Source organism: Cantharellus anzutake (assembly GCF_015039405.1).
Source record: "Cantharellus anzutake strain C23 chromosome Unknown EI90scaffold_64, whole genome shotgun sequence".
In the NCBI taxonomy this organism is placed as follows: Eukaryota; Fungi; Basidiomycota; class Agaricomycetes; order Cantharellales; family Hydnaceae; genus Cantharellus; species Cantharellus anzutake.
Window position 1 is genome coordinate 75339 of NW_024067014.1, and position 25951 is coordinate 101289.

Sequence of the window (25951 nt, forward strand, 5' to 3'; positions counted from 1 at the left end):
GAGTTGGACCCTGGGCACAAAGCTTTGTTGAGGCATATGGCATTGCTGTACCTCTCGCCACTTGTGGCGCATGCATTGCGGTTTTTCATGTGGTCTGGTATTCCGCCATGGAGTCTGCCGCACCAGCACTGGCACCACACACTCCCTCTCACACTGTCATCGATCTGAATATCGGGAATGAAGCATGCCGATCTGTCGCGCATTCATAAAAAGGTGCATGGGCATTTTTTCAGCAGCGCCTCACTGCTCCACATCACCCGGCTTCCCAAAATTTCTACGATGGATTCTTGGCTGGGGCCATGAGTCCCTAGATGGATGAATTGATACCAGTGCATAACTCGCCGTCGTACGTACGACCTAAAGGGAGGCTGGTCACCTGCCTAACATGATGCTTACGACCGCCTCAGCGATATTTCATTACATATACTCCTCAAACGCCTTGACAACGGTTTTGATCATTGATTATCGAAAGTGATGGAAGGAGCTTGGTGAACATAGCTCGCTGGATTTCCAGTGTTCACGAGCAAAGCTGGTGCTTCACCGCACGGTCATTAGCGGGGTCAGATATATAGTTTACCTAATAAATTGATCATGTGTTTTGTGGATCGTCAATTGAATCGATATTCCATATTAGTCCTTGACGACGTCAATATGTTTTTTTTTTTTTTACATATGTATTGATTTCGTTCGGTGACATTGCCTCCAACCTCCGTGTTCCGGCCTGGCCCTCACTCTCCTTCATTACTTAGACTGAGAACCACACTCGTTTCACCGCCTCTTCTGTTCTGTGTCAACACGTACAAACCCTCTTTTGTTACTGATATTCATTCACTTTCATCCCCGTTATCAACCATGTTCAGTCTCGCTCTCGGTGCCTTCCTAGCAACTTTGTCACTACTCGTCAACAGCGGAGTCCATGCTGCTCCTACAACTTACTTGACTGAACGTGCCCCTTCGGGGTCCAAAAGTAGGCATCCCCCCCTTCACTCTCGTCGTAACTGTCTTGCGACTGTTTTCTGATAATTCTCACCAACAGAGTAACGTATCCTTCTCACCTCTTTCTCACCGCTGCCTTGCACGATAGTTAACATCCGCGTAACAGAGCCATAGCGTCTCTCTTTCAATGGAACTGGGTCTCGGTTCAAAACGAATGCTCCTTCCTCGCCTCTGCAGGATATGGATACGTCCAAGTCTCGCCCACTCAAGAACACATTACCGGTAACTCATGGTGGACCGATTACCAGTGTGTTTTCTTCTTCTTCTTCTTCTTCTTCTTCTTTCCGTTGGCTTTGCTTTGCATGTTTGAATTTGCGGCGGGCATCGCACCGTGAGCTGCGACTCGGTCTTCCCTGCCTCCGTTCGTTCATTTGAAGGCTTCCACACACCTTCGAATTCTCATATACGCTGATCAGAACCTTCATATTTCAAATTCGTTCTTCATCACTCAATATGGGAACCGAACCTCTCCATATGCTAATGACAACCTTTTCCTCCATTTCAAAACAGAGCGGTCTCTTACACCATCCGATCGAAACGAGGCTCCCGTGCCCAATTCGCAACGATGGTGAGCGTGTGTAATGGGGTGGGAGTGCAAGTGATTGTGGATGCTGTTGTGAACCACATGGCTGGTGCGTTCGTTGTTCCTAGGTGTCTGCAATTGAGTCGCGTGTATGCTGACTCGTGTGGGATTCGTGTTTAGGAATCGATTCGGGATCGGGCGTTGCTGGTCATTCGTTCACGCATTACAATTATCCAGGGACGTATGGTCTAACGGTGGGTGCTTCACTTTCTAAACCCCTTGATCGGACATGTAACGTATGACGTGATCGTTTAGGACTTCCATTATTGTGGTAAGTTTTATGTACGCGACGCCACTCGCAAGCCAGTTCCATCTTATACTCAAACTTCTTTTCGACGAGTGCAGGAACGCCGAATAATGCTATTGGTATGTCTCTATTCCCCTCTTTTTTGGAGGGTCATGGCTTATTTCTTTCTGTGCGAACGTAGTGGACTGGAACAGCGAGTTCCAAATTGAGACCTGCCAACTGGCCAACCTTGCTGAGTGCGTTTGTTTACTCCAATCCCGTCCTTATCTTTCGCACACTCATGGAACCAAAAACCATACGCTAGTCTCAACACTGAATCGGAGAAAGTCCGTGCGAGGCTTGCCGCTCATTTGAATGATCTCTTGTCACTCGGAGTTGGGGGTTTCCGTATTGATGCCGCAAAACGTGAGTCTCAATTTCCTTCGCGTTTTCATCCTCATAACGCATTTTTGCCCATCCCTATCCTCAACACCGACATGCGCCACTCATTGACATGTTCGGATTTGGATCAATGAAAATCAGACATTGCACCTGCGTCCCTCTTGAACATTTTGAGTCGACTTTCGAGGAAGGTGTATGTTACGCAGGAGGTTGTCGATACCAATGGTGTTTATATGAATAAGCATAAGGATGCGGGAGATGTTCAGGTGTATGTGTTTCATCATCTTTCCTTTCACTTTTCTTTCACTCCTTTTTATACTTTCTGCAATCTCTCCGGATTTATGCTATACACCTAAATATTCACTTTCTTTTTTCTTTTCCTCTCTTTTCTCTAGCTTCGGATATGCTTATGCTCTCAAAGCCGCCTTTCTTGACTCGGGCATTGCTGGGTTGAGCGATCTCAACAGTCGAGGATGGCCCGATAGTAGACTGGCGAACGTTTTTGTGACCAATCATGATACAGAGCGTGGAGGTTCTTCGTTGAGTTATACTTCGGGGAATGTAAGTACGAGTTTCTGTTTACAGGTTGGGATTAATTACAACTTTTTATGTGCTTAGAACGTATATACCCTTGCGCATGTGTTCTCGCTTTCTTATCCGTAAGACCTCCTTGATTATAGCCGGTGCGATATTAGACTGATCCTTTGTGATGTTGTGCTGTGTTTTAGCTACGGCACACCTACGGTTCATTCGGGTTATGCCTTCAGCTACTCCGATCAAGGTGCTCCGAATGGGAGTGCGTACCTTTCTTTTTTTACTTTTCTGTACGAAGGGACGGTGGTTAACTCCGTTGTACATTAGATCATGGAACGTGTACCGCCAATGGACCTTCTGGGGGCTGGTACGTCGTTCTCTATTTTTTGCTCCACTGTGCAGAGCTATCAAACCCCTTTTTCTTTGCGTTACAGGGAATGTCAGCATCGCTGGGCGGTTATTGTAAACATGGTCAAGTTCAATAACCAAGTCGGTTCCGCCGCGTTGAACAATGTACAGAAGGGCAATTCCCAGCAGCTTGCATATGGACGTGGTAAGTATTTCTTCGGCTATTTGGTATCTCGGATCTCAACTCTGAACTTTTTTCTTCTTGGTGATGTAGGTTCGGCGGGACATGTGGCGATTAATAATGCCGACTCTGCGTGGACTGTCACCCTCAGTACGAACTTGGCAAATGGCAAGTATTGCGATGTTGTTAGAGGGTCTAAGGGTGGGAATCGATGCAATGGCCCTTCGTACGTTTCTTCTCCTCTTGTTGCGCACAACAGATGCTGAGCTTCGTTGTCCCTCCGGGGGGTTATTAGAATCACGGTAAAGAACAGAAGCTTCAAAGTCACAATTCCTCCGAGACAGGCTATGGCTATTCATGTCGGTGCTCAGCTTCTTTAGTTAGGAAGTTAGGTATCTTCCGTTGGTTATTTGTTATAAGGACCCTGTTTTGGGGTGACTTTCTCCTTTTTTTTTCTGCTCTTACTACATATGAACCAACCTTCCGGTTGTTTTGTTCTTCCTTTCCGTTCCGTTCTCTCGTTTCACTGTTCGGCTACGCTCGTTTGGTACATTGATCGGTTTATTTATTGGGACCCTATTATGCACTCACAGTGCAGTCCTAGTGCATTTTCTGTGGGGTGCGTATTGAATGAACAATTAAGACCTGTTTGCTTGAACCTGGGCTGACTGCAATCAATATACATTTGCTCCTGCTCACCCAACTTACATCTTGATCTTCCACCCAAACCAGTTGTATAAAGGGCTCCTAGCTGTCCCCATGCTTCGGACAAGAGAATGCCTGGTGGGGCCAGGGGTCTGGATCGCAGCCTTATGCGGTGAGGGTATAATCTAGCAAGTAAGCGGGGCGTGGGTGGTCTGTTGGTTGATCGAGGTGTCGGGTACACGCGCGGCAAGCGTCGAGACTCAAGAATTGGAGGGCTGATCGCGCGGCGGGGACTGAGTGTATTTTGGCACCCCGCGTTTTCTGACTCTTTTTTTGTTAGTTTTGGTTAGAGACCGGGGATTCGCTTGCAGAAGGATGGAGAGATGGGGGCGGGGAGACTTGTCGATTTCTCAACGTCGTTCCACACCCTCATTCTCCAAACAAGGGGAGTCAACGGGAAGAGTGATGATATCTGATCGATGGGCGAGTCCCTCAAACGTTGAAATGAGACCTACGGAAGAATGACTAGCCATGCAAGCGGGTTCTGCGACTGCGTAGCATACGGGGTGTAATAGTGTGATGCCCCTTTCTTACTCAAGGGTTCAGCAACGAGGGATTATTTTTTTGAGATTGGAATCGGGACTTAGTGCTAGGGGGTTATATTCATTTAATTAGGCAGAATTATGTGATCCTGCCAACCAACCGTTCAGAAAAATATACCCAGGAGGTTGTGCAAGATAGCGCAAGCACGTCCGAGGCAGGACTCGCTTCGTTACGCGTAACGTCCTCGAATTTCGGCTTATTGAGTATACAAATCAAGTCACGTTGACAGTTTGAACTTGCCTGTTGTTCTCACGAGTCAATTTATGTATTTGTTTTACCTGTCAATGATCATCATCAACATTTCTATTTTTATTTTACATACATACTGATACTCTATTGTTCGTTCGGTGGCATCCTCCCGGCCCCGGCCTTGCCCAGCCTCGCACTCGCTTTTCTTCAACCATCACCGACTCCAAACCACACTCTTTTCCAGTGCCTCTTGTACCAGCGGCCGTCTTTTTCTCTCTCTCTCTTAAACCTCTTTCACTTTGATCCCCGTCATCAACGATGCTCGCCAATACTTTTCTTCTGGTGGCGTTGTCATTACTTGGCAACGACGGAATCCATGCTGCTCCTACAACGTACTTGACTGAACGTGCTCCTTCGGGTGTTAAAAGTTAGCCCCTTCTCCCTGTTGTCTTGCCCCTTCTTGAAAAATGACTGTTTCTCATCCCACAGAGTAAGTAATGTAACTTTTTTCACTTCCCTCCCGCCTCTGCCATGCCCGACGGCTAATCCATAAACCATCCACGTAATAGAGCCATAGCATCTCTCTTCCAATGGAATTGGGTCTCAGTTCAAAACGAATGCTCCTTCCTTGCCGAGCAAGGATATGGATACGTTCAAGTCTCGCCCACTCAAGAACACATTGCCGGCGATTCATGGTGGACCGACTACCAGTATGTCTTCTCTGCCATTCGTTGATATACTCGCTTCCTGCGCCCTGTCGCATTCCCTTCGCATTCAATTCCGTGGTCTCTGTGCGCTGATGCACAGGTTTTTCTTTTTCTCTCCCGAATTCGTTTCTCCCTCCGCACCCAATGAACTCTGTGCTGATGACAACCCTCTTGTTAATTTTAAAACAGAGCAGTCTCCTACACCTTGCAGTCGAAACGAGGATCCCTTGATCAACTCACGCAGATGGTGAACGTGTGTACTGGGTTGGGGGTGGGGGTGATCGTGGATGTTGTTGTGAACCACATGACTGGTGCGTTCGGTCGTTCGTTCTCGTGTCTGCGGTGTGTGCTAATTTAATTGGGATTTAGGAATTGATGGGGGAACGGGTGTCGCCAGTCATACCTTCAGCCATTATAATTATCCGGGGACGTATGATCCAACGGTGGGTACCCAGCTTTCTAATCCTTCTATTGAACACATAACAATCGACACGATCATACCATCGTTTAGGACTTCCATTATTGTGGTAGGTTTGACGCACCCAACGACGCATCGTCTTGCGCATTTTGCCTTGTACTAAAATTTTTGCTCCATGGCTTTTTTGATGAAATGAAGGAACGCCGAATAATACCATCGGTATATCTTTGTTCCCCTCCTTTTTTAGGGCTATGTTCGCTGATGGTTCATTTCTTTCTGTACAAATGTAGAAGACTGGAATAGCGAGACTCAAATCGAGACTTGCCAACTAGCCAACCTTGCCGAGTATGTCGCTTGTTCTAATTCCACCCTAACTTTTTTGACATCCTTATGAAACCCAAACAAACCAGTCTCAACACCGAATCCGAGAAAGTCCGTACGACACTTGCCGCTCATTTGAATAATCTTTTGTCAATTGGAGTTGCAGGCTTACGTATCGATGCTGCCAAACGTAAGCCCAATCTTTTTTTCATCCTCATTATTCCTTACTCTTCCCCCATGGGCCACTCGATACCATGATAATTCCGAACATTTGATTTATCGAAAAAAAAATTGGGACAATGAAAACAGATATTGCACCTGCGTCCCTCTCGAATATCTTGCGTCGACTTTCAAAGCCGGTATATATTACGCAGGAGGTTGTCGATACGACTGGTTACTATATAAACATACATAAGGATGCAGGGGATGTCCAGGTGTGCGTGTCAAATAATCTCGTCCTGCCACTTGCTTCTGTTTTGTTCCACGCTTTCTGCAGCGTTCCGAATTTATGTGTCCAGTCATTAACTCCCTTTTCTTCCCCCCCTAGCTTCGGATATGCTTACGCTCTCAAAGATGCCTTTCTCAGCTCAGGCGTTGCTGGGTTGAGTGGTGTCAACAGTCAAGGATGGCTCGATAGTGGATTGGCGAACGTGTTTGTGACCAATCATGACACTGAGCGTGGAGGTTCTTCGTTGAGTTATGCTTCTGGGAATGTGAGTGTATCCTGTATGAATTTCTGATCACAGGGTGGATTTTGGGGATTCCTCGTCATGATTACTGATACTACGCTTAGAATGTGTATACCCTTGCGCATGTGTTTTTGCTTTCTTATCCGTAAGTCCTCTTTGCTTCTAGCTGGGATGTTGGTCGACTGATAAGGGATTCTTTGTGACGTCGCACTGTGCTTAGATACGGCACACCTACCGTTCATTCGGGGCACACGTTCGGCAACACTGATCAAGGTGCTCCTGATGGGAGTGCGTGTCATATTTTGTTTGTTTCCTATGTGAGGAAGGTGGTTAACTCTCCCATCGTGCATTAGATCACGGAACGTGTGCCGCTAATGGACCTTCTGGGGGCTGGTATGTCGTGCTCTTTTACCTCTGATTTTTTTTAACTCCACTGTGCGGAGCCATTTTAATGTTTTCTTCCATCCGTCGCAGGGAATGTCAACATCGCTGGACGGTCATTGTGAACATGATCCAGTTCTATAACCAAGTCGGTTCCGCGACATTGAATAATGTGGCAAAGGGCAATTCTCAGCAGCTTGCATATGGGCGTGGTAAGCAGCTTGGTTATTTGAGATTTCAGATCTTATTAAATTTTTTGTGGATTGATATGTAGGTTCGGCGGGACATGTGGCAATCAATAACGACGACTCGGCGTGGACTGTTACCCTCAGTACGAACTTGGTGGATGGCAAGTATTGCGATGTTGTTGAGGGGTCTAAGAGTGTGAATTCGTGCACTGGCCCTACGTACGTCATTTTCACACTCTTTTTGCTACAATGCTGAGTGCCAATCGTTGGCCCTCTGAATAGAATCACGGTGAAAGGTGGAAGCTTCCAAGTAATGGTTCCTCCGAGACAGGCTATGGCTATTCATACAGGTGCCAAGCTTTGATCAGGAGATATTCTTGCATTGGCCGTTTGTTACAAGGACTCTCTTTTGTGGACTTTCTTCCCTTCCTTCCCTTTTGCTCTTGCCTAGGACTATTACAAATGAAACTTCTGGTAATTCATAGATTCCCATTTTTCTTACCCTTTCATTCTCCCTGCCCCGCTCCCAGGCTTCACTATTTTGCCACGCTCATTTGGTAAACTGATCACTACATATGTTGGGACCCTAATAGATGTTACGTACAAATAGTTGCAGTCTTTGGTGTTTCTGTTGTGGGATGCGTTGGACAAATATTAGGACTTGTGTGCTGCATGTGATAGGGAAACTTGGCTGACTGATGGTGGCAAGGATTTTGAATATACGTTTGCGCCTGCAGCGTTTTGATTGCGGAGAGCTTCTGGGAAATAGCGCGTAATTTCCCGCATCTGATGTTCCGCGCGGTGAGTGTAAATCGTCTTGATACCGGATTAACACTTCATGTGTCGTCGAGGCTCAAGGATTTGACTAGCAAGGACTGAGTACTTTCGACACTCCCGTTTTGCGTCTTCTTGGTCTGACTTGAAAGGGTGATTGAATGAGAGAGCTTGTAGAGAGGCAGAAAACTGAGGGACCTCATGATTCCCATCGTCACTCCACCTTCTACAAACACGAGGGCCAATCAACGGGGAAGAGAGACCATCCGCCCCCAACTACTTTGCAGAGGATTGGTATGGAAGGAACCTGAGTTGGGAGGCAGTCCTAGCTAGGAGATTTTAATGGGTTACGGCAGACCTGGCCAGAGAAATAGCCATCGAAAGGATATCCTTAAGGTTGAAAGTGCCAGTGGGTGTGAGTTGTTAAAACGTTGAAATGCACCTTCCGGAGGGACAACCAACCAAGCGGCTTCTATAACTACACAGTGGCATGCAGGTACATTAAGATGTCTCTACCCGGGTGTTCAACAAGAATCGTTGAGATTGGAAGTAGAGAATGTCAGATAAAACCAATGTGTTCCGGAATAAGGCACAAAAAAGCTCCGAGAGAATCTTCAATTGGAGGGCTGGTGGGGTTCGCGACCAGAAAATTCGCAGACTCATCATTAGTGGAACGGCGAAAACAAAAACCAAGCGGTTTGATGCGAATGCTATCAACGACCACTAAAATAAAAGGGGCAAGGAATTCTGAATACAGGAAGCGCAGTCCAATCCCACTGCAACAGATGCTGCAACCAATCGCTCAACCCACTTTCCCCCAAGATTCGATTTCAAGGAGTGTCCCTATGAGGTTTGGGGCACACAAAAAGTTGCTTTGGTTCTGAAGGTGGGCACTTTCACTTTGGCAGGGAATACTTCACACCATAGAATATCGGCCAATCTGCGAAGACGGTGGCTGCAGAAAAACACATTCGAGAATGTTCACGTCAAAGACGGAGGGACCAATGTCACGAGCAGAGTGTTGCGAGGAAGCGCTGAACTCCGTGGAGTGACATTGCGAGCTGCGGATCGAGGTCTGGCCTAGCGGCATTAAGAGTTGAGCATAGATCAAAGGCGGTAATCAACGCCATTGGCCTTGGAAGTCAAACCCTCCTACGCGTCATTTATCCGATGAATCCCAACGAGATGGCGAAAATCGAAGCGAGCGGCGTTGAGCATGGGACGTGCATAAGAACTCGCTCTCACAGCAATGACAATAAGCATAAGGCCAGGAACCGGACACATCACTGTAGTTCTCACGGGGCTCATACACACCTCACACATACAAGTCAGGAACCCAGAATATGACGTCCGACGAGGAATAAAATCAGGACATACACTTCACGCAGATATCAAACGGTGGCGCAATGTGCCTTTCAGCGCCTAACTGACCGGATGTAAAAAAAATGTGAAGCGCTTGGCACTCGGTTTCAATTTATTCATTGTTGAAACATCCGTTCGTTTATCTCTCGCCTCAAGTTGCCATATCGCTTGGGCCCGCTGATTGTGCTGCACCCATGTCCCATATCCAATCTCAAGCTGGGCCATCAACCCCCACCACCTTAAATCACAGCCATAGCAATCATGGACATCACTCGTATTATCAGTCTCAGCTCCATCATCAGCACCAGCCGTCACAACAGCACCAGCAACCACAGCACCAGCAACAACGAGTGCAGCCTCAGCCTCAGTCAGAGCCCCAGTACCCTCAGACAGCCTCGCAAAGTCAGCAGAACGATGGTACTTGCTACTACTTTGTCCGAGTGACGTGATCCAAAATATGGTTTTTTTTGAAGCTAACGACTGGAGTCGATCCCTTAAGCGACTAGCTAAATCAGCCGAGCTCAAGTTAGTAATTCATAATCGATTCGCTGGTTTTGCCCATGAATCGTTTGAGTAAGTTTATGTATTGACACCCGACGGTTCAACCTCGGTTTAGGAAGCATGCCTTGACTCTCCAAATGCATACTGCTCATGTCTTGTCGGCCCACGAGGCTCTTCAAGTACGAAATGCAACTATCGAAGATATCAAAGCGCAGAAGAACTGGCTTGAAAGGTTTGTTCCTACACCCCTGCATCCCATATTTCAACCGAACTTTGACCCCTTACACCCCTGATCTCAGTGAAAGGACTAGTTTATTGAGCCAACTTCAACAAGTTACTGAGGACCGTCAAAAGGTATTTGTCGCGAAAGCTCACGTTGGGGGCCCTCAAACCATTTGTTTGAATCATAGGCGGACGCTCTGGAGGCTCGCATGCAGCAGGAGTAAGCACCGAAGTCGTTCTGCCTGGACAGTGCTAAGGGCGTCTTCACCTAGACGAACTGAATTCCAACATAAGATTCAAAGCATCAAAGAAGGTGAATATGCCGCACTGAAGCAGCAAGTTGACTCGCTTCGAGCAGAGCTCGGCATGACACCCATTCGTTCATTACAATCTCTGCTGGATGAGAAGTCAGCTGCGTGAGTAACATATTACCTATCCATCACTCATTCTCGGCACTGCTAACCTCATGCGGTAGTTACCTTCAGAATCGCCGCTTAGAGCAACAAGCCCAACAACATCCTTCCTCCACTTCACAAACACAACCCTCGGTCCCCACCCCCGCCACCGGGTCAGGTTCATCACAGCCTGGTGCGACTTCCTCTCCATCTGCGCACAAGAAGAAGGGCCGTCCTCCTAAACACCCCCGTCCAGAAGGCGATGACCCCCCCAAGGGAGCAGCCACCGGTACCTCTACAGTCGCTTCATCTACAGCTGTAGCAGCCTCTGGTTCCACCGGTGCTTCTGCTACCGGTGCAACAGGAGACAATCCTCCACCCAGAAAGCGCGGGCGACCGAAAGGAAGTAAGAACAATCCCGCACTTAAGGAGGCGAGGGCTGCTAAGGCCGCTGCCGCAGCAGCGGCTACAGCAGCGGCTACAGCAGGTAATGGAAGCAGCTCGGCCGCAGGGTCTTAGGTGATTTTAGCTAGGTCGGGCACGCCGGTAGCGGTATCATCCGTCGTGATTTGTTCATTCTGTATCTTAGTAGCTTTAAATCCTTAATGTAAACGGTTTGCATGTGCTGATAAGGAGGTGAATAGACATGAGATTAGAGACGGAAGGAATGAATGTCACAGGCGGGAACATAGAATAGAGAATGCAACGAATGGCCAGGAAGGAGGATTCTCAAACCGGGCTCATTGCGCAGGAGGCGGGGAGGGATTGCCAGCGGCCTGGTTTTTGAGCAGCAATAACTGCTTTGATCTGAACGCTTCGTAGTGGATCAACGCAGTCGTCTCGATGAGGTCCTGCAGGTGAGTGCTAAGGAAACGAGAATATAAGTAAAGAGCCCAGGAATCGTTGGGGTGATGTAGCTTACCGCGTAAGGAAGTTGCGGAGGTAGACGAACTCGCAATGGCTCTCGTCTTCGACGTTGATCACACCCCAGCGGTTCTTGCGGCCGCGAACGGCCTTGCCATCGATGATAACATTTCTTTCCGATCCCACAACAGCAAAAGGAATGATGTCCTTGAGGAAGAGATGAGTAATTGCCTCATTTTACCTAAATTAGCGCTTACCCGGATACGCTCATTAAGCTGAGCTTCCTCTTCATCATAATCATCCGTATTATCGAAAGGATATAACTTAATGTTGTGATAAACCAATTCTGCCCGTATCCTTTCCTTGAACTTGAGCCGCTCCTCGAGAGTAAGCGAATCTGCCTTGGCAATGACAGGAACGACGTTAACAACTTCGCTCAACTTCTTCATCACAATCACATCGATAGGGCGAAGCGAGTGGCCAGTGGGATTGATGAAGAAGAGACAGCAGTGAATGCGAGTGTCTTGAATGTAACGGTCGCGTTGAGCAGTCAGCTCTTTGCGGAGGTAAGAGGAGTGTTGGTCCTAGTGGGTAAAGATGGGATGAGACGGCTGAACACCCTTCATACTTGTGGCTTGCGAACCTTGATGTACTTCACAATAGGGTCCCAGCTGTACGTAACAACATGTTAGAATTGGATGAACGGAAAACGAGCTGTTGTACAGACCAGCCTTCGTTGTTAATCTGGTCGCCATAGCCAGGGGTGTCAACGATGTTCAGACGGAGTTTAACGCCATTTTCCACAATTACTGAGGGGAATGAATCAGAACCATCAAACTGGATGTCGGTAGAAAACTGACCATGACTAACAGCCTGTATCTCGGTCGTCTGCCTAATGGGCTCGTCATGTTCCAAGCGACCCTTCGAGTCAATGAGGTGCGACGCGAATATCGTGTTGATGAGAGTGCTCTTGCCCAAACCCGTCTGACCAACAACGATGACGTTGAACTGGAACCCGCGCTTAAGGAGCTTGTGCTCGATTTGACGAGTAATAGTATCGAACCCAACATAGCTCGACGCGCGGATTTCCTCTACTGCTGCTGCTGCCATCGCTCAAGAATGTTCGTCAGAGAGACAGCGTTCGGACAAATCACGAATTTTGAAGTGGCGGTAGTTGCCGGGATAAGATCACGTGTGGATCACTGTTCATTGTTTAGAGCAAAATTATCCTGTGTACTATTCTGCACCATAATAATGCATAAGCTGTGTTATCCTGTGCTATCTGAGCAGGTGCCGGTTTAACTTATGGGTGCACGCTTTCCTTTGTTCTTTGTTTACTCCTTTCATTCCTCAATGTAAACAATGTTGGAGGAACCGTGTAGGCCGGAAGAGTTTTCGTACAGCCATATTCCCACATCCGAGTGAGGAACTCGCATCAGCGTGACTACTTAGTCACAACACCTCTTTTATATTATAACTGGTGGACGCCCCCTGGCGCGGCAGGTCCTGCCACTCTTCCATCCTCCATTGTTGCAAAATATATTTGGGTTGAAGATCCAACCACCTCACCCTTTTCCCAATCATCCCCTGTTACAACATATGCTGTTGTGTCCGGAGGGTGTGCGACAATGTCTCCCTCCAGCGTTATGCTTCAGGTTTGTTATAAATGTCATCGCAGAGGAGAGCAAAAAGGTAAGTACATCATGAAGATATCTGTCATAATCCGGAAATCGGGTGCAAAGGTGGACACATGCGGGGAAAGGGGCAGGCCTGATGGGAATTTGGTAACAGTCACCAAACAGAATATGCGCAAGTAAACGGTCACGAATATGCGACACAGTGCAAATGTTGAAAGAAACACTGTGGTTTTCAGCAAGGGGAATCAACTGGTGAGAAAATGGCAATTTGGCAGGTGGTAAAAGGCTGTAAGACCAGGGAGCTAAGGATATTCTTTAAGAGAAAGAGCGAGAAGAAATTGAGTTACTCACTGGTGACATTGGTGGAGGAACTGGAAGGTAGCAGTGGTCTGGAAAGCATGAGAGAAGCAGCGAAGTGGAACAATAGTACAAAGAGGAGGGAGGGAAGGCAGAGTAAGCGGCATGAGAGTGGTGTAGTATAAGTGAAATTGTTGGGAGGACCCTGGGTTATCCTGAATTGGCAATAATAGAGGACCTTGTGTAAGGACTTACAATGTGTACCCACACATTGTCTGTCCTTTCCATACTTCACATCAAGCGCAACTGCAGTCACGCTTCAGTAACTTAAACATCCTGTATAATATTAAGCTGCATTACATCATGTAAATACACATATATAAGATGCGCAGGTAGGAGGAAAGGCTCCTAAGCCTTTACTCCCCCATTAACAATATAGCTGTCAGGGCTCGGTCCTCGATCAGGGACAGCCCGACCTCAGTCCTAGGTGTGTGCGGTGTTCCAGGTGGTTGGGCGCTAGACCCTGTCCTCAGCTCCTCAAACTCACTGAAGGGACTAAGCGGGGATTGAGTTGTCATGTATTACAGAGGGTAACTACAACTTGCCTAAGCGGGGATTGAGTTGAGAAGAAGGGTAAGTTTCCCTATTCCCCGCTTGGCTACTATAAAAAGGAAGTGTACTGTACAGTTCATAACGTGACTCCGGGTAGAAGCCGAGCATGTTCCCGCGACTCGGAAAAGGTGTCACATGGGTTAAGGCGAGTTGCTCGCCTTAACCCACGTGATTTTTCCCGCGGGCTCACATGCGGGCTGAAGCTGTGAGAGGTATGTAGGGATGGGGAGGTCTGGGGAGTGGGGGAAGTCTGGGAAGGTGGTTCTGGGGTGTGGTTGGGTGCCCTGACAGCGGGGTCAGGGGCCGATCCCTGACAATAGCTCATTAAAGCGTATTTGTGTGATGGACCGGGAGTGTGAGGTGCTTATAACCATGCGCTTACACCTTGTCATCAAACGCATTCAATCAAGGTCGAAAAATTTACAAGACCCACTACAGAGTAGTGGGAATTTCGGACTAACCCATGCCAGGCTGTCAGGCACACCCACCTGACCTGCCTCCACCTGGGCCCACCTCACCCAGTACCTCTTCTCTCATCCTGCACCCTCCCTTCCTGTTCTTTCCCCTCTCTATCTCTTTCCTACTTCTGTCTCTATTTCTATTTCTATTTCTTACATGGACGATCTTTCCCTTATATCTATGTATTATCGACCCACCTGCAACATGCACACGACATGCCTAGCTGTCATGACCGACAAATCCCGGGGCTCCGTCAGCGGCGAACCAATGCCGATAGGCAAATCTGCCAACCCGAAACCCATCCTAACCAGCCCCCAACCCCATGTCTGGCCCCCTGCCTTACTGCATGAGACTTGGCCAATAATCAGAACCTAGACCCTGCCGGTATTCTGACCTTACCTCCAGTTCCTGAGCCCTTGGCGCTCCCAGCATTCAGTCATGCCTGCCTTGTCTCCATCTGGACCACACTCATCGCTTCCTGCTATATGGTCACAGCCATGCCCCGCTTCCGTGCATTCTGCACCCTCTGCCCACTCGGCACCCTCTGGCCATCTCTGCACCCTCTGGCCACTTCTGGTTGCCCTTGACACCTCTGGTCAGGTCAACACTCCCACTCCCCTCTGTACCTCTGTTGGCCTTCATGCTGTCCTTGTGTGACAGTGCTGGCAGATCAACCTCTGTTTGCGGACTTGTGTCGGCACCGCACCGACCCCGCTTATTTGCGGACTTGTATCGGTGCCGCACGCTGACCTCCGCTTTTGTCCTCTGGCCATTTTTGTCACTTGGCAACATAACATTCATTCCTTGCTGAGTGCCTATTATGTTCACCCCAATATTGGCATTTGATCCATGTGCTATTGCACTTTCCTATTCATTCATTTAATCCATCAATATTGGTACTTGATCCGCTTTGACCTTATTCATTCCTTGCTTCCCATTTCCCAGGTTCTTGTCCTTGGTTTAGTTTGACAAGTCCCCACTCATTTCTGCTTATTTCCACACTGGACCGACCGGTCCCTCTTTTGATTTCCCTTACCTACTTATACTTTGTAAATACTTTCAGGGACCTCAGTCTGAAATCAACTAGAGTACCCCCCCCCCTGTCTGGTCTGAGTCTCTCCTTCTGCAAAGGGGGCTTCCCCCCTCTGAGTCCGTGCTCGCGGAGTCCGTGCTCCTCCTACAGGTCCGCTCTGCCCGCAAGTCTTGTTTGAAGTCCGCTGTAAGTGTCAGTTTGTAAATACGGGATCTCCCCCAAACGTCAAGCTCAGGGCACAGCGCTCCACCTGAGTCACTGAGGCCGCGATCCCACTCTGCTAACCTTGAACAGCGCTTCCGGACGTGCCGCATATTTCCACCCACATATCCACGCATGCGCTCCAACAGACCTCTGCATCACCTCCAACCTCAACTCAGACAGAACCCAATCTGTCTTCTATCCACCTTCTGACAGTGTTCCAACTCTGACAGTCTGCCCAACTCCGACAATATCCCAGACTCTGACAGTAATCCAGACTCTGACACTAGCCCTGGACACCCCGGACGGCTCTAGAGCGCAACCTAGTGCACACGTGTGCAGCATACACCCTTGGGATCCCCTGTGGGGACACCCAGGTGACTGTGGCTGTATGCAGGGTGATGTGGCAGACCTCATGTGACCCAAGCCACATGTATATAAACACACCTGGAGTGGGAACTGAAGAAGTAACCTTCTTCTCAACATTCCCACTTCAGTGGCCAGGGATTGCTGTCCCATATCGGGCCTGCCAGTATGCATGCCCGATCTACCCCCTGTGAGGTCCTCAGCACCGGATGCTATGCCTGGACCACCTCGACCCTGGACGCGTCCCTGACAGCAGAAGAAGGTTTCAACTACACCTCCTCTACCTCCTCCCCTGCCATGGTGTCAGAAGAACAATATGACGACCTGTTGGCCTGGTTCAAAGAACTACAGGCCATTGTCGAAAGCCATGCCCTGAACCAGGCTGCACCCGCACCTGCCCCCATACCCACACCTGCCCCCCTGCCTGCACCAGCACCCATGCCCAGACCCAAGGGCCCCAAGGTCGCCCCCCCTACCCCCTTCTTGGGAGCCAGTGAGGATCTCAACTGCTTCAAAGCTGAATGTGGTATCTACTTCCATGTCCGCATGGCTGAGTTCCCCAGTGCCCTCTCACAGATCCTCTTTGTACTCTCCTATATGAAGGGAGGGACTGCAGGAGCATGGGCCATGCAATGCACCATCACATTGCTGATGGCCAGCTTGCCCACACTCACCATGGACAAGTTCAACACAGAACTCGATGCCATGTTCCAGGATCCAAACCGGGAAGCCACAGCCTGGCAGAAACTGGCAAACATCTGACAAGGGAGTGACTCTGTGGATAAGGTCATCCAGGAGTTTGAAATATTGGGACCCGCCTCGTGGCTGTCAGGGCATGCCCCGACACGCCCCACCCGATCCCCGCTCCGCTTCCCCGCTCCGCTTCCCCGCTCCGCTTCCCCGCTCCGCACCGCCTCTCCCTCCTCTCCCTCTTCCTTCCTCCTGTTCTCCTTTCCTCCTTTCTTTCTCTCTCTCTTTCTCTTACATGGACCACCTTTCCCACTGCTCAATGTATCACCGGCACGCATGCCCATTTCCCCTCCTGTATCTTACATCCCTATATCGCCGCCACCGCCGCCGCACTTGCCCTGCACCCACAGCAGGCCCTCTCGGGATCTCCTGCGGAAGCACCCGGAGAGCTGTGGCTGTGTGCAAGGGTGATGTGGCGCACCCCACGTGATCGATCCCGCATGTATATAATAACAGCTGGAGTGGGAACTGAAGAAGTAGCCTTCTTCTCACATTCCCACTTCAGGCAAGTAGTGTAGCCTTCCCTTTTAGTGATGACTCACATTCCCACTTCAGACTAAGTGGTTGGGGATGCTCACCCCGCGATGGGATTGCCACTACGCACAGCTGCTATCCATCCCAGCAAGTCCTGCACACCGGGACCTCGCCGCTTTCGGAGCTGTCCCTGACAGTGGCTGGGTGACATTGGGCTAGTTGACTGCTTCGAGCAGGCAATCAATGCCCGGCTCCGCAAGAGCATTTACCACCTCCGACCCATGCCCACCACCTGGGCTGAATGGAAACGTGAGGCCACCCTCCTCGATAACCAATGGCAACGTTTCCAGGCAACACAGCCCCGCACACCCCCATCCAGACCTGTCAGGGCACACCCGACTGACCTGGGTCCACCCAGACCCACCCGGCCACACCACACCCGCTCCCCGCTGTCCATCCCTCTCCTTCCTCCCTCCTCCCTCTTTCCCTCTTTGTTCTCTCTCTTTCTTTATTTCATTCTTCTCATCTTTCTCTTCCTGTTTATTCCTTCTATCTACACGGACCACTTTCCTTTGTATCAATGTACTATTGACCCATCTGGCCCACACACCCCAGATGGCTTCCCACTGTGCTGTCAGGGACAGCTCCGAAAGCGGTGAGGTCCTGGCGTGTGGGACTTGGTGGGATGGATAGCGGCTGTGTGTAGCGGCAATCCCGTCGTGGGGTGAGCGTCCCTGACCACTTAGTCTGAAGTGGGAATGTGAGTCATCATTAAAAGGGAAGGCTACACTACTTGCCTGAAGTGGGAATGTGAGAAGAAGGCTACTTCTTCGGTTCCCACTCCAGCTGTTATTATATACATGCGGGATCGATCACGTGGGGTGCGCCATGTCACCCTTGCACACAGCCACGGCTCTCCAGGTGCTTCTGCAGGAGATCCCGAGAGGGCCCACTGTGGGTGCAGGGCAAGTGCAGTGGCGGTGGCAGCGATATAGAGATGTAAGATACAGGAGGGGAAATGGGCATGCACACTGGTGATACATTGAGCAGCGGGAAAGGTGGTCCATGTAAGAGAAAGAGAGAGAGAAAGAAAGGAGGAAAGGAGAACAGGAGGAAGGAAGAGGGAGAGGAGGGAGAGGCGGTGCGGAGCGGGGATTGGGCGGGGCGTGTCAGGGCATGCCCTGACATCACCCCCTCCTTAAGCTGCTTCGCCTCGAAGTGGCTGGGCGGTCTTCTCTTTCTCTCCCTGGGGCGTGGGGGTGCGTCTGATGGAAGTCTTCCACTAGGTCGGAGGTGTGGGTTAGGTGGTCACGTGCGAGCCACTGGTTCTCTGAGTTTGGCCAGCCGGTATACTTTACCAAGTACCAGAGTTTCCGGTGCCGCCATCTGGAGTCCAGAATTTTTTCGACCTCATACTCTTCTTCCCCATCTATGAGGTCTGGGCCCAGGCGTGGGTCGGCGGGGCGTTCCGCGATGTCATCAGGGCGGTGCAGTCTGACGTTCGTCACGGACATGACTGGGTGGATCCCCTTCTGTCGTGCGGTGAGTCAGAGTTTGATGGCGGCGGGGGAGATGACTTTGGTGATCTCGAAGGGGCCAATGCACTTGTGGTCTAGCTTCTTGGTCAGACGGTCAGTTGGGTAGTTCTGGGTGCTAAGCCAGACCTGGTCACCTTCTCAGTATGTAGGGGCTGCCCCACGATTGCGTAGCGGGCCATCTCGTCCACCACGTGCTCCAGCGCCGCCTTCGCCTCCTCTTGCATTTTCATCATTCTTGAGGAGAACGCATCTGCGGCTTCCACCTCGGACGTGCGTGTGGGCTCTGTCCCCATCCTGGGGTGTTGCCCAGTGTCGAGCTTGAAGGGGGTTCAGTGGGTAGCGGAGTGGATGCGGTTGTTGTAGGCGAACTCCGCTAGCGGGAGCCAGTCCGCCCAGTCATCTTGGCGGTGGTTGACAAACACTCGGAGGTAGGCTTCTATCTCCTGGTTTACCCACTCAGTTTGTCCATCCGTCTGTGGGTGGTAGGGTGTCGATGGGGTGAGCTTGACTCTGAGGAGGTCTGCAAGTTCCTTTGAGAAGCGGGAGATGAAGGCACTTCCTCTATCGCTGAGGATCTCTTCGGGTAGGCCATGGTGTTTCCAGACATGTTCGAGGAAGAGCTGTGCGATTCCCGCTGAATCTACTGTCGTCACTGTAGGGACCGCATGGATGCGCTTGGATAGGCAGTCTACTATGACGAGAATGGCGTTGTATCCCTTCGACTTGGGGAGCTCCCCTACCATGTCGACAGAGATCACTTGCCAGCGGCATGCGGGGACTTTGTTCGGGATGAGCTTTCCAACCTTACGGGAGGGGAAGGACTTGATGCGGTTGCAGGTGTCGCACCCATGCACATACCATCCTACGTACTCTGCCATCCGGGGCCACCAGTAGTCACGGGAGACGAGTTCCAGGGTCTTCCATCGCCCTGGGTGCCCTATCGCCCGTGCGTCGTGGTGTAGCCGCACCAGGTCATGGCAGAGCTGCGGGTCCTTGGGGACGTATATTCTTCCTCTGTATAGGACTAGCTCTTCCTGTTTCTCCCATTCATCTGACCTAACCGTCCCCTCTCCGAGTTCTCGCATCGCCTTCATCACGCTCTCATCCAGGTCCTTTGCCCCACGGATCCTCTCGAGGATAGTCATCTCTTCTCCTTCTATGGAGATTGCCTCCGTCATGCGGGTTTCGAACCAAGTTGGTTGGAGGAGTGTCAGCCCCTCGTTGTTGTCCTTACCTCTCGGGTGGTCAGCACAGCGTGAGAGTGCATCTGGTTTCCCCATGAGCTTTCCCAGGCAGTGGATGAGGGTAAAGTGGAACTGAGAGAGGAAGAGCGACCACCATGCTTGGCGCCGGTTCAGGCGCTGCACGGTGTGGAAGTACCCTAGATTGCAGTGGTCGGTGTAGACATCAACCTTCTCCTCTGCTCCTTGCAGAAAATGCCACCATTCCTCAAGGGCGCGCACTATTGCGAGCATTTCCTTGTCGTACACTTTGTAGTTGCGTTCCACCTCTGTGAAGCTTTTTGACATGAAGGCTACTGGGTGGAATTCTCCATCTGCCTGGAGCTGAGAGAGGATGGTGCCGGTCGTGAAGTTGGAGGCGTCACACTCAAGCTTGAAGTGGCCTGTGTCAGTGGGGAAGGCAAGGACGGGGGCAGAGGTGACGGCGTCTTTGTGTCAGGGCACACCCACCTGACCCGGCTCCACCTGGCCCAACCTGACCCAGTACCCCGCCGGTCCACCCTTCCCTACCTCCTCCCCCTTTCCCTTCTTTCCCTCTCATCCTCCCCTCCTCAGTTTCCCCTTATCTTACTTCTCCTTTATTCTCCCTTTATTCTACATGGACGACTTTCTCTGTATCAATGTACAATTGACCCATCTGCAGCGCACCCACCATGTACCCGGCCTGGGCACCTCGGGTGACTTCCCGCTGTGCCCAGCACATGCACCTGCACCGGATACCCTCGGGATCTCCCACGGAGACACCTGGGTGGTTACGGCTGTGTGCAAGGGTGACGTGGCACCCATCATGTGATCCAAGCCGCATGTATATAAACGAACCTGAAGTGGGAACCGAAGAAGTAGCCTTCTTCTCAACTTTCCACTTCAGGTAAGTAGTACAATATCTCTCCTTTAATGATAATAACAACTTTCCACTTCAGTCTAAGTGGCCAGGGACCACTGTCCCGCATCGGGCCTGTCAGTACGCACGCCCGACCCGCCCCCTGCCAGGCTCTCGGTCCCGGACGCTATACCCGGACCCCCTCGACCCTGGACGAGTCCCTGACACTTTGAGGGCGCGGAACGCGCAGTCCTCATCTGGTCCCCAGGCCCAAGTCTTTGTCTTGCAGGTTAATGCATGGAGGGGGCGGGCTATCTCTGAGAAATCCTTGATGAACTGGCAGTAGAAGTTGACGAACCCCAGGAAGGACTGCACCTCTTTGACCTTAGTTGGGGTCGGCCAGTCAAGGACTCCGTGGATCTTCACAGGATCCATCATGACGCTGCCCTCGGCGATGATGAGGTTGAGGTATTCGATTCGGGTCCGCTCGAACTTGCACTTCTCTGGCTTCAAGAAGAGCTTCCTTCTTTGCAGCGTTTCCAAAACCTCGTGGACGACCTTCCGGTGTTCTTCCAGGGTAGCGGTGAAGATCAGGATGTCATCCATGTAACAGATGACAACCTCCCGGTTGATGAAGTCTCGGAGTATGTCGTTCATCATGGTCTGGAACGTTGCTGGGGAGTTGCATTGGCCAAAGAATATGACAGTAGGCTCAAACAGCCCCCAGTTGGTCAAGAATGCCGCTTTCCATTCATCGCCATCCTTGATGCAGACGTTGTTGAACCCCCAGCAGAGGTCTAGCGCTGAGAAGTACTTGGCGTTTTGGAGGCACGCGAGGACATCCGAGATGAGGAGGAGGGGATATGAGTTCTTCACCATGATCTCATTGAGCTTGCGATAGTCCTGGACCAGGCGTAACGACCTGTCCTTCTTCTTGACGAAGAAGACTGGTGCCCCCATCGGGGACTTGGATGGCCGTATGCGTCCGTTCCGCAGGTTTTCGTGGAGGAACTCGTCTAGTTCCTTCTGTTCCGGCCTCGACAGGGGGAAGGTCCTCCCTCTCGGGAGTTTGGCCTCTGGTGCCAGGTCTATCGCATGGTCCCAGGGCTTCCGCGGAGGTAGCTGGTCGAAAGCCTCCTTTGAGAATACATCCCGGAAGTCCTGGTACTGCTCTGGCACCAGTGCCTCAAACTGTGCGGGTTCTGCCTCCGGCTCACGGGCCTCCTGGGCCATCTGCTGCGATGGGGTCGTGGTCGCTCTTAGCTCATGTCCCCACCCTGGGGGGATGATAGCGGCGTAGATCCCATCCCCAGGCTCTATCACGGGGTCTGAGTCGGCTCGCGCTCGTATCGACTGACAGGATGTTGGGCAGCAGGACATGGTGACTCTCTGTCGTGTCCAGTCCACTTCCGGGTTGTGGTGTAGCAGCCACAAGTGTCCTATAATGAGGGACTGCCTCCCAAGGTTTGCGATGGCAAAGCAGGCCCACTCCATGTGTTGCCTGAATGTCAAGAGGGCCTCTAGTTCCTCAGTTATGGCTCCATTCTCATTTGGGGTTCCATCGACATTGCAGACAGGGATGGGCTGGGGAAGTGGGGTCATCTCGAGCCCGTGTTTTCTGACAAACTCGGGGCTCACGAAGTTCCCTGTGGCTCCAGAATCCAGGAGCACCGACACGGAGACGCTGGTGAGGGACGTTAAGGTGGTCAGCTTCATGGCAAGGTTGAGGGATCTGGGGGGCTGTTGCTACCTCCAATGCCGTTTCTGGGGCTTCTCTGCCCTTGCTGGTTGAGGACGCGTTTTTCCTCTTCTTCTTGGCGATGACTCGGTGGAATTTAGATATCGGCGCTGGGTTAGGGGCCTCATGGTATCTACACAAGCTAGTACTATCGCCTGCAGGCGGCCAGGGCGCGTCCCTCACCGGTCGCCATCCTGAAAATCCTCTTGGGTGTCAGGGCACACACCCTGACTAGCCCGGACCCGGACCCGCGTCCGGACCCGCTTCCACCCGCTGCACTTCCCACATGCGTGCATGCTCCGCGCGCCGCATGCTCCGGGCCCGGTTCCTACTCCTTCATGTGACTTCCGGGTATCCCCGGAAGTTTTCCTGATATGGGGCCACTGTGGGAAGATGAGAAGTTAGCTTCCTTCTCATCTTCTTACCCACAGTAGGCAAGTGTATATACTTGCCCTTGTTTTATTACATCTTCTTACCCACAGTAGAGTTGTGCCCTGGACAGGGCTGGTTACACCACAGACTGTGGACCATAGGGGAGGGTCATGGGGACCTGGGAGTCGTCCCCTGACATTGGGTCTCCGCCTCCTGCCTTTCTCCCTCTGTCTCTGGTTCATCCACCAGCTGTCTCCTCAGCCCCTCCATGAGCGCCCTGAGGTCTTTGGGGTGCATCCGTCTGGCTCGGTGGGTTTTCGGCTGCAGGCAATCCTGCGCGATGTGCCCTGGTGCATCACAGTTGTAACACAGCCTGTTTCGCCTCTGGTCAATCCTTGAGCGGTCGAGATCCATGGGTTGTGGCCCTGCTCCTGCTGTGGGGCGGGGCGCAGGGGGCTGGGGTGCAGTGGCGGCAGGTAGGGGGCGTGGCTGTGGGAGAGTGGTAGGGAGTGGGGGTCTTGGGGGTAAGAGTGGGGGCCTGGCAGGGGCTAAGCAGGGTTGCGTCACCTGGAAATGCCGCCACTGGTTGTCAAGGAGGGTGGCCTCGTGTTTCCATTCAGCCCAGGTTGTTGGCATGGGGCGGAGGCGGTAAATGCTCTCGCGGAGCCGGGAGTTGATCGCCTGTTCGAAGCGATCCACTAGCCCCACATCCCCTAGCCGTGAGGCAGGTCTGAGGATCTCAAACTCCTGGATGATCTTATCCACGGAGTCGCTGCCCTGCTGCAGAGTGGCCAGCTTCTGTCTGGCTGTGGCTTCGCAGTTCGGGTCCTGGAACATGGCGTTGAGTTCCATGTTGAACTCGTCCATGGTGAGCTGGGGGGAGCCCGTCATCAGTAACGCGATGGTGCGCTGCGTCACCCACGCCCCCGCAGTCCCTCCCTTCATATAGGACAGGACAAAGAGGATCTGAGAGAGGGCGTTGGGGAATTCCGCCACTCGGACATGGAAATATATGCCGCACTCGGCCTTGAAGCGGTCAAGGTCTTCGGCTGCTCCAGAGAAGGCAGTGGGGGGGGCGACTTTAGGCAGTTTGGGTCTAGGGGTGGGTGTGGGTGTAGGTGCGGGAACCGGCACCGGTGCAGGTGCAGCTGGGGGCTGGTTTTGAGCTTGGCTCTCTACGATGGCCTGGAGCTCCTGGAATCGGGACAGCAGTTCATCATACTGCTCTTCAGTCACCATAGCGGGGGAGGTGGGGGAGATGAGGTTGAAGCCTTCTTCTGCTGTCAGGGACAGCTCCGAAAGTGGCGAGGTCCTGGCGTGTGGGACTCAGTGGGACGGATAGCGGCTGTGTGTAGCAGCGATCCTGTCGCGGGGTGAGCGTCCCCGACCACTTAGTCTGAAGTGGGAATGTGAGTCATCATTAAAAGGGAAGGCTACACTACTTGCCTGAAGTGGGAATGTGAGAAGAAGGCTACTTCTTCAGTTCCCACTCCAGCTGTTATTATATACATGCAGGATCGATCACGTGGGGTGCGCCATGTCACCCTTGCACACAGCCATGGCTCTCCAGGTGCTTCTGTGGGAGATCCTGAGAGGGCCCACTGTGGGTGCAGGGCGAGTGCAGCGGCGGTGGCGGCGATATAGGGATATAAGATACAGGAGGGGAAATGGGCATGCGCACCGGTGATACATTGAGCAGCGGGAAAGGTGGTCCATGTAAGAGAAAGAGAGAGAGAAAGAAAGGAGGAAAGGAGAACAGGAGGAAGGAAGAGGGAGAGGAGGGAGAGGCGGTGCGGAGTGGGGAAGCAGAGCAGGGATCAGGCGGGGCATGTCGGGGCATGCCCTGACATGTGCCCAGCACGCGCGCATGCAGCGGATGCTCTCAGGATCCCCCACAGGGACACCCGGATGGCTGCGGCTGTCTCCGAGGATGATGTGGCACTCGTCATGTGACTCAAGCCGCATGTACATAAATGTACCTGAAGTGGGAACCGAAGTAACCTTCTTCTCACATTCTCCACTTCAGTCTGAGTGGCCAGGGACTGCTGTCCCTTTCCAGACCTGTGTCATGGCCATACATTCCAGCCCGTTAGCCGCCTGTCCTGATGCCACCTGAGCCCATCCCCGCTATGTGAGCATGAGCGCAAGCCCTGACCTCAGCCCTATCCTCCCTGAGGACTCCCTGCTCACTCCCCCACTTTCCCCTAGGCTCCCCTGCACCTGGCCGACTCCCCCACAGCCACACTAACCTCCCCACCCTGAGTCCGCCTCCGGCACCATGCCCAGCAGGACTCCTCTACCCCACCCACTTGGCCCCTACAGGGCCACTACTATCCCCACACCCGACTCCGGCCCAACTCCGAGTCCAGTGCCACTATGATACCATTGCCGCTATCACGGCCCTACGCTCCTTCCTTTATTTATCTGTCATTGTTTGTTTTGACCCTCGGTCATTGCCGGCCGCTGTGCGGCCAACCCCGCTCTTTGTTCCCTTTTGCTTCCGGACCCTTCGGCCTTCAGCCCGGGTCCACTTCCATTCATTCTTTCTCCCTATATATAACCTGTATGTTACTTTATTGTACCTTAGCTCTAATATTGATTTGACCACGACCCCCAAGTCCTGACCCCAGCAAGGCAACCCCAGTAAGTCTGAAATGAGGGCCAAGAGACAGCTAGGGGGCACAGCACTCCTTTAGAGTCGCTGAGGCCAAATGCCCTACCCTCGGGCCTTGTTTGCAGCATCATGGCCATCGCGGCCTATAGTGGCCCGCAATGGCGACCCTCGGTGCCGACCCCGGACCAGTGTCTAACAACCTGCCAGTACACACACCCGGTTCACACCCCGTGAGGGCCCCTCTGCTGGGCAATACATCCAGACCCCCTC

At 51.7% G+C, this 25951-nt stretch overlaps 4 protein-coding genes across 4 annotated transcripts; 3 read left to right on the top strand and 1 right to left on the bottom strand.

Moving 5' to 3' along the window:
• Window positions 1-852: 852 nt before the first annotated feature.
• EI90DRAFT_3019772 (glycoside hydrolase family 13 protein) lies at window positions 853-3650 on the top strand (the record flags this gene model as incomplete). The annotated part of the gene is made up of 16 exons (XM_039057406.1): window positions 853-967; window positions 1174-1327; window positions 1507-1628; window positions 1700-1773; window positions 1835-1850; window positions 1925-1945; window positions 2008-2062; window positions 2131-2231; window positions 2349-2475; window positions 2603-2768; window positions 2826-2866; window positions 2936-3003; window positions 3069-3108; window positions 3176-3294; window positions 3364-3496; window positions 3566-3650. 16 exons carry the CDS (start codon window positions 853-855, stop codon window positions 3648-3650), a joined length of 1437 nt encoding a protein of 478 aa, XP_038911236.1.
• A 1191-nt stretch (window positions 3651-4841) lies between these two features.
• EI90DRAFT_3292303 (glycoside hydrolase family 13 protein) lies at window positions 4842-8117 on the top strand. Its single transcript, XM_039067322.1, has 16 exons — window positions 4842-5135; window positions 5277-5417; window positions 5604-5725; window positions 5784-5857; window positions 5926-5941; window positions 6031-6051; window positions 6123-6177; window positions 6243-6343; window positions 6463-6589; window positions 6701-6866; window positions 6947-6987; window positions 7063-7130; window positions 7196-7235; window positions 7317-7435; window positions 7498-7630; window positions 7694-8117. Exons 1-16 carry the CDS (start codon window positions 5026-5028, stop codon window positions 7773-7775), a joined length of 1416 nt encoding a protein of 471 aa, XP_038911237.1. The 5' UTR covers window positions 4842-5025; the 3' UTR covers window positions 7776-8117.
• A 1887-nt stretch (window positions 8118-10004) lies between these two features.
• EI90DRAFT_2935404 (uncharacterized protein) lies at window positions 10005-10690 on the top strand (the record flags this gene model as incomplete). Its single annotated transcript, XM_039055139.1, has 4 exons — window positions 10005-10076; window positions 10168-10280; window positions 10348-10408; window positions 10496-10690. 4 exons carry the CDS (start codon window positions 10005-10007, stop codon window positions 10688-10690), a joined length of 441 nt encoding a protein of 146 aa, XP_038911238.1.
• Window positions 10691-11405: 715 nt separating this feature from the next.
• EI90DRAFT_2935263 (septin ring protein) lies at window positions 11406-12639 on the bottom strand (the record flags this gene model as incomplete). Its single annotated transcript, XM_039055135.1, has 6 exons — window positions 11406-11529; window positions 11588-11736; window positions 11787-12113; window positions 12173-12200; window positions 12257-12338; window positions 12390-12639. The coding sequence occupies 6 exons, from the start codon at window positions 12637-12639 to the stop codon at window positions 11406-11408; spliced, it is 960 nt and encodes a 319-aa protein (XP_038911239.1).
• Between the last annotated feature and the right edge of the window lie 13312 nt (window positions 12640-25951).

Excerpts from the sequence above, each read along its gene's own strand:
- EI90DRAFT_3292303 (XM_039067322.1), top strand. The coding sequence starts at position 5,026 with ATGCTCGCCAATACTTTTCTTCTGGTGGCGTTGTCATTACTTGGCAAC. Across the intron at positions 6,178-6,242 it reads CAACTAGCCAACCTTGCCGA|TCTCAACACCGAATCCGAGA; the intron begins GTATGTCGCTTG and ends CAAACAAACCAG. Across the intron at positions 6,590-6,700 it reads GATGCAGGGGATGTCCAGGT|CTTCGGATATGCTTACGCTC; the intron begins GTGCGTGTCAAA and ends TTCCCCCCCTAG.